General features: G+C 39.5%; 1 protein-coding gene across 7 annotated transcripts in view; it reads right to left on the reverse strand.

Moving 5' to 3' along the window:
- ANKRD17 (ankyrin repeat domain 17) overlaps positions 1-12,206 on the reverse strand; it is an 83,524-nt gene that overhangs the window by 39,606 nt on the left and 31,712 nt on the right. For 6 of the 7 annotated variants that reach the window (XM_048942687.1, XM_048942686.1, XM_048942683.1 and 3 more), the window contains exons 2-6: positions 6,353-6,506; positions 5,592-5,748; positions 3,626-3,773; positions 3,187-3,334; positions 1,844-2,077 (exon numbers count right to left, since the gene is read on the reverse strand). In XM_048942687.1, the coding sequence (XP_048798644.1) occupies positions 1,844-2,077; positions 3,187-3,334; positions 3,626-3,773; positions 5,592-5,748; positions 6,353-6,506 (841 nt within the window). Of the gene's footprint in view, positions 1-925; positions 1,084-1,843; positions 2,078-3,186; positions 3,335-3,625; positions 3,774-5,591; positions 5,749-6,352; positions 6,507-12,206 lie in introns of those variants that run through there. The other variant, XM_048942688.1, reaches the window with a different exon arrangement.

Genomic DNA, 12,206 nt, shown 5'->3' on the forward strand with positions numbered 1-12,206 from the left:
GAATTTAGGGTTACTGTGCTTATAAATTACATTGTGAATGGTCCCTGAGGTCACACCAAGCCTTAGGGAATAAAATATACAAGACGGATGGACCTTCACACATAGCATTTGAAGAATCTATCTGAATATTTCTACCATAAAAAAATTTTAACACAGTTTGCAAGTATTTACGATCTACGACTCCATTAATTCACAACTATCACTTTCCAAGTCCTGTAGGTATGTCAAGCCCACTTAACTCTGCCACACAGCCATGACTGACCCAAGAAGTAAGCACACAGAATCAAGTCAGGAAAAAAAAAAAAACACCTGCTTTATAACTGAACAAACGTAGGATAGTGCCCACTATGAGGCTACACTGACTTTTCACCCTTCCCCCTTTACTTGGAAGAAGACTGTGACATCCTTGGTTCTAAGCACGGCACGTCATACTACAAGAAGCAAGCAACGTCAGAAAACAAGAAAAAATAAGGATATCTTCACTTCCTAAAAATGACATTTAGAGCAACACAGAAATTCATGGGATACAGACAAGATGTACGGATGAGAAGAACATAAAACCTTGAACATCTTCACTTCTTTTCTGTTTGGTGTAACACAAAAGTGATTTTAACAATTAAAAAAAAAAAAAAAAAAACAACTGCTCTCCAAGATGGCTCATGAATGAGAGCTCAGATACACTATTTTCAGGCAGGAGATGGTTTGAAGTCCCCTCCTCTCTTTCAAACAAAGCCTCTGTTCTGAGAATTACCACAGAAATAAACTACCATGGCTTATGAAGGTGTTTGGTAATAATGCACAAGGATTTTATCAAAGCAGAAGAAAACAAATGTAAATGAACAATTACAATTATCTTCCATGGAGATGCTACAGCAAGTACCTCTAGGATTCCAAGAGCCATTCTAATAGTTATAATAAAATGTACCTTAAGTGACGATTGCAGCAACTACTCTGGCTACTTGAAAACATTTGGTCTTAAAACAACTTCAGCTCTCCCCAAGGAGATGCAAGATAGCTACTTAATACTCCAAAGGAGGCAAGGAAGTCCCACTGCCTAAGCACTGACAGATAAAAGGCAAAGTCCTAGTGTATGGGAACTGCTGAGTCACGGCCTGAACCTCTGATTAATCACCTGAGGTGAGCCATGAGTCAGCCAGAGGAGCACAGGTGAAGGCAATTCACCTGTGCTGCCAGAAGGGGTGGAGCCAGGCTCCACCCCTCCTAGACCTATTTAAGAGCTGGCTACCAGTGGGGAAGGATCTCTTCTGGAGATCCCCTCTTTTGGTATCTTCTGGTGAGCTCAACCCAAAGGTAAGCTCTTCCACTTATTCTCTTTTGTGATCCTTGTTTGCTTTGCCTTACTCTCTTGATTATATTGCGATTATAACATTTTGATATCTATTGATTATACACAATTATATTGTGATTATAACATCTTAGTTATACACCTAGATACCGTACACATTTTAAAGTGCAAAGTCCTTTGAACTATTTGACATTTCCATACCTAAGCAGAGTATCTTGCAAAATAAGTTACATTACAGAAAGTTTATTGTACTAATTCTGTGATAAAGTATATCCTCTTGCTTCACAATTCATTTAATTGAGAAAAAAAATTAACTATCGTAAGGACTCAGAAAAAGTTTTGTATCTTAAATACTTATTCTATATATGAACCATCATCTTATGGTACATACATGCTGTGCAGCACTACAACCAATATAAAAACATATCAAAGCGTATATTTATAGCCTTAAAATAAATTTCATAATATACAGCAAGGCAGAGTAAATACACATTTGAAGAGACTTTCCACACTTCAGTAAAGGCCTTGGTACCATACCTTTGTAACAAGCCAGGGTAAGTGCGCTCTCCTTAAACTCATTGGAATGTGTGTTTATGCCAGCGCCATTTTCTAACAGCACTCTGGCCACTTCCACATGACCAGCACTTCCTGCTTCCATTAGAGGAGTGTGACCATTTTCATTATGGTCCTCAATACTAGCGCCCGATTCCAGCAGTACTTTCACAACATCAACGTAGCCTCCAGCACAGGCATAGGTAAGAGCTGTATTGCCTAGAACCAGAGGAGAAAGATTTTAAAGATAGAACTCTAAATCTGACAGAACTTCTACATTGGAAACCTTGTATCTCAATCATCTGATCACATTTATAGGGCTAACTACCTTCCAGAACAAGTTTGTTGCTTTTTTTTTTTTTTTAAAAAAAGGTTTCAAACCAAGAGACTGTTTGAAAGGATGAAGGGAAAACAAGCAAGTAACTACTCAAAGTAACTCAGTGTTGACAAACTGAAGATTTAAATGTACCTGGTGACTGAAAATTCTCTCCCCATTTCTCTTTCTTGGTTAATCCCAACTTGCACGACAAAACCTCAGCACCTTTCTTGTTAAATCAGCAGGGATGTACTATGATGGCTAAAAGAAAAGCTCAAAGCAAGGAGCAACATAAACTACTGCTTTCTAAACCAGATCTAGAACACCTGTGAAGGGCTAGTTCACAAGGTCCACAGGCTTCACAAAGAGATGAAAAGAATCCCCATGAAAAAAAAAATTGAAAAAAAAAAAACTATCTGAACAAAACAGTCCATGAATCCACCCTTATGAAAGGTTTCTCAAAAAAAAAGCCAGAGCAGTATTACAAACTTGGGACTGCTTAATTAAAAAAACCTCCACACACCTGTCATCTCACACCCTAATTTTCCTCATTATTTAGGCTTAGTAATCAGTTATTCTGTCTGCTTCAAGGAGGCACAACAAGGATTTCCAAAAGACAGGCTACTAAAACACAACCTGCCAAGAAGGTGGCACTAAAAAAGGCCCTCTTCTCATGTTCACTGTATTCTCAGTTAACCAGACCTTCTGTCAGATAATTTTGAGTATATCAACTTCCAAACGGTGCTTAAAATACTGTGCCACAACAATTCACAAATCCCACATATCTAAAAGTCACTAATTTGATCCAATTACTTATGTCCAAAACCAACTTGTATTTTAAAACTACCCAAAAGAGGATAAGTAGAGTAAGTTGTAAAACATTAAGGAAGAATTCTGTTCATAAAAGTTGGCTCTCAACTGAGTGTGTCTTACAATTTTTTCAAATCAAGTTCTAGTATGCAGCAAATCTCAGCCTTCCAGTTGTTTTCAACAAGCTTCAACACCTATTTACCTGTTGATGACTGCGCATTCACATCAGCACCATGAGCTAGCAGCAACTTGACAATTTTGACATGTCCGCCATTAGCAGCAGCCATTAAAGGTGTTATGTCTCCTTTAATACCTCGGTCCTCTACATTAGCATGCATTGCCAGAAGAACCTGTGAACAGAAGGACGATCAACAGCCTTGGGAAGTGACAAGGCTGAGTGTCAAGATGGTTACAACGTTACACAACCCCCACACCTTCACAAAGAATTTCATGCTAGAAAATTTGAAAAATAAGCACAAAATGCACCAGCAACATGCAGCTGCGTGCAAGTCTTCACCTGTCAGTTTACTAATGTTTTCCACTATCTTAACACTACCTTCAAGTACATAAGAAAAAAGCATTAATTTTAACACCTACATGTTTTTGTATAAGATGCACAAAACAGTTAAAAAAGGACCAACCTGTGCAAGCTCATAATATCCTGCTGAGCAGGCTAAACAAAGGAGGCTTTCCCCTTCTTCTGTGTGCTCGTTCACACTTCGTCCTTCAATTAGCAACTTCCGCACAGCATTTACATCTCCTTCTGAACAAGCCTCTGCCAAGCTGCGGCTAGTAAGATAGAAAGCATTGGGAAGTGAAAACAGACCGCACTTGAAACGCTTTCTCTACGCGCAGAATAACAAGTCTAACATGCCAAAAGGATGCAGTTAACTAAAAAGAAAGCACAATCTAAAAAGCGTCAACTGTTAATTAAAGATGGCATTAATCATGTTATTATTTTCCAATCTTATAACTTAACATGCAGTGCAGAATGACACTTTGCTTACCAAGTTCTGCAACACAGGAAAAGCAGAGAACATGCTCAGAGAGGACACGACCGTGGGCCTGATCTGCCCTCAGCACATGCACTCAGTGTGACATTGTATCAGAGTATGAAGCCTTTTTTGCAATCACTTTTCCTTCTGAAAGGCTACTCCTACAATCCTAGAAACAAATCACTGCTCATTTGTACTACTAATCACTACATACCATAAGTCTCTGTATATTCCCGTTTCGTACCACCAGTTTGAAAAGGTTTTGTTCTACTTATTTTCTAATGTAAGGTTCAAAGACGTGATTTGAACAATAGTTCAATAAAATAATACCCAACTGAGTACTATTTTTTAGTATTCCATTCCAAATCTACAAGCACTCAAAGTCGCATCTTTTATTCCAGGTGCTTGAGGACAGAGAAATCACCAGCCTTATTCACACTTTTTCCCAGCACTGTAACTATTGAACTAAAACAAATCACCCTTAAGAAAATGGCTTCACTTCTGCCACATAGCATAGGACAGAAGTTATGGAATTTTATAACAATTCAATGGTTTGGTTATGGCTCTAATTCCACCCAGCAAGAATTGGCAATGTTCTCCTGGTTTGGTAAACCCTAAGAGAACTTCTGGTTCTCACATCACTTCTTTGCTGCTATCACTAATTCTGTTTCAGTCAAAAAAGGGTTTACTGAATGCATATTTTCAATTACTCTGAAACGATGTATATAATGCATTTATTCTTACAAAACAGAAACTTTCACAGTAGAAACTCAAGCCTGACATTTTCTTTCTCTTCTCCATCTAACTGTATCAGTAATAACAAATTCAAGTCTTTTTAATTTGGGTTACTTCATTTCAGCCACCATCCTTTCACCTCCTATCCATTTAACGAGTGCTATCAAAACAAAATTAACCATAAAGGGAATGAAAAAATAAGGTATTTCACTGAATATTTTTGCAAGCCTCACTATTCAACATTAACAATTCTTAGAACACACAAGATCTGAAATGGTTACTCGTTCAGCATGGACCAAATTATAACTGCTTCTCATAACCAGGACTCCTGTATCATCTGTGCCACCAGACCAAGTTTTTGCATATATAAAAATATTTCTTAAAAATATACTGCTCAACATATTTTCCATATTTTCTTCTACTTCCCATATCCCCTGTCTTAGCAACTTTGGTAACAGGGGCATGCAAAGAAGAGCATCAGACAAAACAGCAAATTATTCTGCTCTTCTTTAAATGTCCTGGTCAGCGTACTGTTTCCTTCAGAGTCACTTGGTATACAAAGAATAAACTGTCAACTAGAGAAAGGGAATTCAGTAATTCCTACTAACAGTCTGATCCTTTTGTACCGAAACACAAATAGAGCCTAGAAGAGAGTCATCTTTTACTTCTCCCTCCAATGTTCAGCAACCCAGAATCTACTGAGTACCAGAGAGCCTCCCAAAAAGCAGAGGCTTGGCCACACCTCTGTTCAAGGTCTTACCCAGCTGACAACTCGACACAAGTTCCACTTGGAGTTTCATCATTTTGCAGCCAGGAATACACAAGGAAAAGCCCCACCATTAAGCAGCACACAACTACAGTATAAAGCATGGCTTACTTGTCCGTCTGCCCTGCATTTGCTGTGCTTTCTGCTCTCATCCGGGTTAGTGCAGCAGCAGCTTCATCCAACGCGCAACTGACCGAAGAAGTCAGTCTGCGGAGCACCTCAGGATCTGCGAATGCTTTACCATCAGCAGTCGATAGTTTACCTATTCCTTCCATGATGCCAATTTGCAACAAGTTGGTATGCGTGCCAGGAAAGGAGGAAATGAAAAGAAGTTGAAACTGAGCCTACAAGATTCCTTGACAGAAGCATTCCAAACATAATGAACTACAGCTTCCAAAACAGAAGGGATTAGCTGTTTACAGCATTAAATTATAAGCTGCACTCAGACATGATGCACACGAATTAAACCCTCTAACCATCTAAAACACTGTGTTTCAACTAGCCATTATATGCAACTAATGTTTTTCATACATCCGTATTACAGAACAAAGGCTCACTGAACAGTGTAGTTTTTGAGACAAGGCTGCAAGTCTAAGGCTGGGTGTTAATTTTTTTCTGAGGTATCTATAAATCTGAATTCAGAAGAAACCTATTAGAAGCACAACATTCACATGAAGTTAATTTTCAAAAATTCACAACATTTTAATGAGTTGCTCAGTCACCCCTGACTTACACAACATTGCCACATTCACACTGCTTTGCATTCTGCATCTGTACCATCCACATATGGATTAGACTTATGAAAGCAGTTCCAGTATAGGCTCATGTGTTAGTGCATTGGGATTAAACCTGCATGGGACACGAGTACTTACCTGCAGCTTCAAGTAAAGCTTCTAATCTTGCCTGGGTTTCTGGATCTACGGTCCTCAGGTCAGCACCATCAGCAGTACTTGACAAAAGCAATTTGGAAGCTGTTTCCAACATAGGGTTTTCAAGATCATCCTGATCCAGGATAAATGATTCCACCTGAAAAATAACAGGTCTAATCTGAGAAGAATGTAACTGATAAACTTTTAATTAATACATCAAAAAATGTAACTGCAATGCAGCAGGGTTTTTTTTTTTAAATACTTTATTTACCAAACCACCCTCAGATGAGTCAAAAGGGTATTATTTCTCCATTGGAAGCAATGAGGTTTTTGAAAATCATATACAAGTTCCTCTAAGAGATCCATAAACACACTATGAAGTTTATGAACTAGCAACAGAGCCGTTCATTAGATTACCAAGCTCATACTGAAACACCATTCCTCCCCAAAGCTCTATACCGTCTCAAAAATCCACTTCTTCCACAATCAGATAATCTACCTAGATATAAGACTGTCCAGCAAATAAACCACACATCAACTACCCATGGTTCATTAAAGACTCCAAACTTACAGTAAAAGCAGCTACCATCTGTAACACAGCAGTAATATATTTCCATATGGAGTACAGTTTATCAAGATAAAGTACAAATTATTTTATTCTTGAGAAAGATTTACGTCTGTCCCTAAAGTTTACAAGCAGTCTCATGAGCATCACGAGTTCAGATTCCTGCAGATAAATGCCCTACGAACCTAAGTGCAGACAAACCAGAAGAACAACCAACTCATCTTAGGACTCCTGAAAGGTCTCCTCCTCTTCCCATCTCTTCTTGCATACAAGCACAGAGCTTACATCACAGCTTTTCCTTCTAAAACTTGTCTTCACTTCCCCAGCACATTCAAAACTTTGTAGGAATGCTATTAGAATTTAGCTTGAAGACAGACACCTTGTTTGTTTAGGAAGCTAGGCTGAGAACTACTTACAAAAATTCCCTTATCATCTAATGGATACCATTAATAAATACTCACACACGGTACAGCATTCTAACTTGCAAACTGAAGGCAACCTCTAGTTTTCTCCCCAGCCTCTGGCAGCCTTGGCAGGTCCCCTACCTGCTCACTGCCAGCTGCACTCCACACATCCACTTGACCATTTTTAGACCAGTTCATCTGCAGACTTACTATTTATCTTCTTCCTAAAGACTAAGCCTGCTGCAGCAAGAGAAAGGAACTACTCCACCATTCAGGAGGAAAGAGACAGATTGCACTGCTGGAAATGCAGGTTACCGAGCAGCTGAAAGGCTTCTTGGCTCTCTCAACATCAGAAATGGAAATCAAAACCACCCCTGCATCAACTAACTGATAAACCTCACCTGAGCAAAGTATTTAGCAGGTCATGGTTCTTCCTAACATGATACAAGTACTTGCTAAGCAGTAAGTCAAAATACAAAAACATTCTCATGAAACTCACATCTCTTCCCCTGACATTGGGTTTTTTGTGCAGTTCGTTTCAAATGGAAAAATCTTCCCATTTTCCTTCTCCCTAATAACGTGAGCACTGTGATAAAAACAAGTAGCCTCACCTAAAGCATACTAGGAAAAAGGTGAGAAAAAGCAATCTACCTACAAACAACACAGTACCATTAAAACCACAAGTCACCAGGAGAAAATGTATTCCGTAAAACATTTTGGATAAGAGTCATATAATGTGCTCTCACTTAAACACTGTTTCAGAGTAATGCCTCAAGGAATGAAATGTATTAACAGCTTATTTTAGACTATTTCACAACATTAAATATAGCTGGATATTCTTTTCTAACAGATTCATCTTCAACCTAAGAGCTGCAGAACTTTCCAGCAGGCTAGCAGTTACACTTCTCTAATTGCCCTTCCTCTTAAGAGAGTTTCATTGGCTCTACAATTTTGTTTCTCAGTCTGTTCTACATGACACCACATCCAATGCACGACGACAAAGTGGTAAAGATTATTTTAATAGTGGTGAATAAATCTGCATTTTGGTAGGTGAAAACTGTTTTTGGTGTTTTTTTTTTTCCCCAGAAAATACCACCTTCTCTGCAGATGGAAGAGACTAAAGAAAGCATTTCCATTTACCAGCCCGAGTAAACAGACACTTCCTTTAACAGTCTCCAGATGTATATTATTTCCCTTAAGTACAAATGTGTGGAAGAGTACACGCATGCTCCACCTCACATATCAGAACAATCAGTCTGGGCTCAGTCGGCACTTCTCTGATCACACAATACTCTGACATAATCCAATTGTTCGGACAGCCCCCAGCACAAAGCCTTTTACAAGATTTCTCCTCTCTCACCCAGCAGTAAAACCCCATGTTCTGTACTTGTTTATCTCCGCTTTGCCCAGAATGACTTCTAGGGAAGTTGATGCTAATACCAATCAAAAAAGATGCTGGGGGGGAGGCAGTGGAAATCACCAAGTTTTGACTGCTTCTTTACTAAACAGACTCATTTTGATGCATTAAATACAAAACGAAATTTTAAAAGCGCCCAAGTTAGCTGGTATATTAATCCAAACCTCAAAGAAGTTCCACACTACAAGTAGCCCAGCACATGTTCCAACTATTATTTTTGTAAGCAGAAAGCAATCCTTAGTATTCCAAGTATTGAGATACTAGACTCAACTGCAACTTTCAACACTGTGCTTTTATCATCTCTACCTCCAGGTGATGAAGCTTCACAATATCAAAGCTGAGGGCTGCCCACACACTCCCAAGCCTCCTTCACAAGCCCTCATCTCTGTGTACAGTTGGGCACTTCTGTTTTCCAAAACACAGACTCCAAATTCTATCTACTCATTCATCCTCTAGTTTTGGAATGACGGTTAGCAAGGAAAACAAAAAGGTACTAAGTAGGAAAGATAGCACAGGATTTCTTTGTTACCAGTCTATAATCAAGAGGTGTACATTTCTACAGAAAGTGTATTTTATGAGCAGGGAAACAGCTTAGCTTTCATAAAAAAAACAGCATTTTTAGTACTGTTCTACTATCTGACACATACAGATATCTCAACTACACAAAAGCCGATCCACAGGACTCTTGTGCACGTATGCTCAAGAAAGCTGTGAAGTATTTCAGCAATTCCATATTTTGACTGCAAACTGCCAGATGCTGAACATGGATTTCACTGTGCAATAGCAGATCCTCTGGAGGCATGATTCAGTTCCTCACCATCTCTCCTGTGCAAATAATACATATGTAGAGCAGCTATGGATACACAGCATTGATACCCCATCTTGTTTCCCCTATGTGAGTATCTTCAGAGTCAAGACATGCCTCCATATGGCCTCATACAGCTGCAACAAAGATGACAAATTTATCCTGCAGCTTCCCTCCAAACAGAGCTTTTTACAAAAAAATTGACCAGCAGCCAAGACTCATTTTAACACCTTCCTAATTTCATGACAAGCCAGGTAGAAAGGAGGATGGAATACCAATCTCACCTATGTCACTCATTGCCCATGCTGCCGAGAGAAATCCAGTACTCAACAACAAACCAAGTTCTCAAAAACTACATCAACTAAATAGAAAGCTGATGGTCTTACCTTACCACCAAAGTCAATACGTTATATCCAAACTAACACTATAAGCCTAAGGTGACAGCAACTTCAAACTTACTTTCAGCAGAAGTGCCTGCCACACGTGGCTAACTTGGTATGAGAATTCTTCATGTAAATAAACACATAGAAACCAGTATCACACATTCAAGTACAGCACCGTTGAAATCTGATCAGAATGAACAACTTCACTGCCAAGAAATTTTGATCTTGCTCGATGCATTGCAATGAAAGACCCACAAGATCAGAGCTAAGCCTTTTTGTTACACTAGTGGCCTTGGTACATTCAAAGGGTCTCTTACACATCTGTCTCCATGCACCTCTAACACCTGCAGTATTCTAACTTCCAACCCATAATGCCACTACCTCTAAGCTGGGATGCTCTATGGTGAACTTATAACAGTAGACATCAAAAGAGATTCTTGAAATTTTGTTTATGAACTGTGGTAGAAAACAGCTCAACAAGCACCACCTATTAAAATCCTTAGCACTGAATATCAAAAGACTATTATTTATCCATCTGATCACTACACGGCTGCCATGAATAGCTCTGCTCAGTAGTCTATAGAGCATCTCTTGCATTTATCACTGTTTTACAGACTTTCCCCTCGATCACAGCTGTCTCAAGGACAACCCAGAAGAATCAAAATAGTTCTAACCAGTCACTTTCTCAGCCCTACATCATGTTACGCAGCTATGAGCCTTTAAGGGCCCAAGAAGTGCATTTTGCAGATTCCATTCCACTGCCCTTCTCTCTAAGGACACCCTTAAGTACTGCTTTCCAGCATTTTGAAAGAAATTAACACAAGCATTTAAAACACTATTCTCCACATAAATTACAAAAACCAGCATCACGCTACTGTAACATTTGCAATCCAAAAGCTGATGCAGATAGAAGGCAGCAAGCAGTTGCTACAGCCTGCATGCATTTAGGCACACAGTTATCAACCCAGTCAAAACACTAAAAAGCATGAAGCCGTGCTTAGGCCAAACATTAGAACCATCACGTTGGAAAAAAATGCACACTCCTAGACGTTTTTTCAGACAGCACTAACAGTCCAAAACCACACAATACAATATTCCCCTATGTTACATGCAGACACGCTCAAAATAGTAGTAAACATTTTATACAAAAACATGTTTCAAGTAGCAGAGTGAAATCCAGTTTCACTGTCTAGCAGTCAGGGTGCTAGCAACAGACTTAGAAAGCTGTGAACGAGCAAGCTGCAGTCATTAACATAATAGGATGAAACGTTTTTAAGCTTCAGTATTCAAGCTTCATAAATAACATCAACTGAAACCTGTTTTGGATGAACCCAACTAGCCCAGACAAGTATTTCTAGAGGCCTCAAAACACCTTGTCTGACAAAATATTCACTTTGTGGGCATTTTACTTCTCCTTGGGGGAGGAAGGTAGCCCCTATTTTCTAGAGCCTTACAATTTAAAAGCCAACTTACTTTGCAACTGCTGACAGATCACTCCTACGCTTTTTGTCTTCTATTAGGCATGGATTCCTGATTTGGTATTTGCTAAATTTTTGCCTTGGCAGTGGAGCCTTTGGTGTTTGACATGCAGAGGCTCTATGGCTCCTCAGAGAACAAGGAGTACGAAGGCTCTCTGGAGAACGTGGCACACAAAGAACAGCCAGCTGCTACTGCCATGCAGCAAACCTCAGCACCTGAAACTGACCTGAACTGAGAGGTTGTTTTTATTATTTCTTAGTTACCTAAGGGCTAACTGCCAATTTCCAAGAGCTGCAAAAATTGATCTTTCACAGCTCTAAAATTTTTGGAGAGCAGTACGAAGGTTTTAGAGATAACATGACATTTAACACAGATTTACAGGCCCACAAGGTATTGCAATGCCACCTTCAGACTGAAACTACAATCATTGCCAGCTCTGTCAGTAGAATTTTGTCTCACTTTGAGAAGTTACCAGTAAGGAAATTTCAGAATCTTTATGCTCTTAGCTAAAGTGATGCTCCTTCAATGCATGGCCCTGATTCACATGAGGAACACCCAGCAAAACAGCAGAGCTTAACCCACCAGCTTCCCACTGCACTCCAGCAACTCAGATCCAAGTTAATCTCAGCTTTCGCTACAGAACAGTTTTGGCTCCCACACCTCCAACAGTGGCGAGCTAATTATTTCTATCCCTGTCCTTCACCTTTCTAAGACCACAGATTGTTTTTAACAGCCACTGACATTTACTCAGTCAGAGCTGGACCCACAGCCTTTCCCTTCTGCAAGTTCGACAAGCAGGGCTGG

Source organism: Lagopus muta, chromosome 4, assembly GCF_023343835.1.
Source record: "Lagopus muta isolate bLagMut1 chromosome 4, bLagMut1 primary, whole genome shotgun sequence".
NCBI lineage: Eukaryota > Metazoa > Chordata > Aves > Galliformes > Phasianidae > Lagopus > Lagopus muta.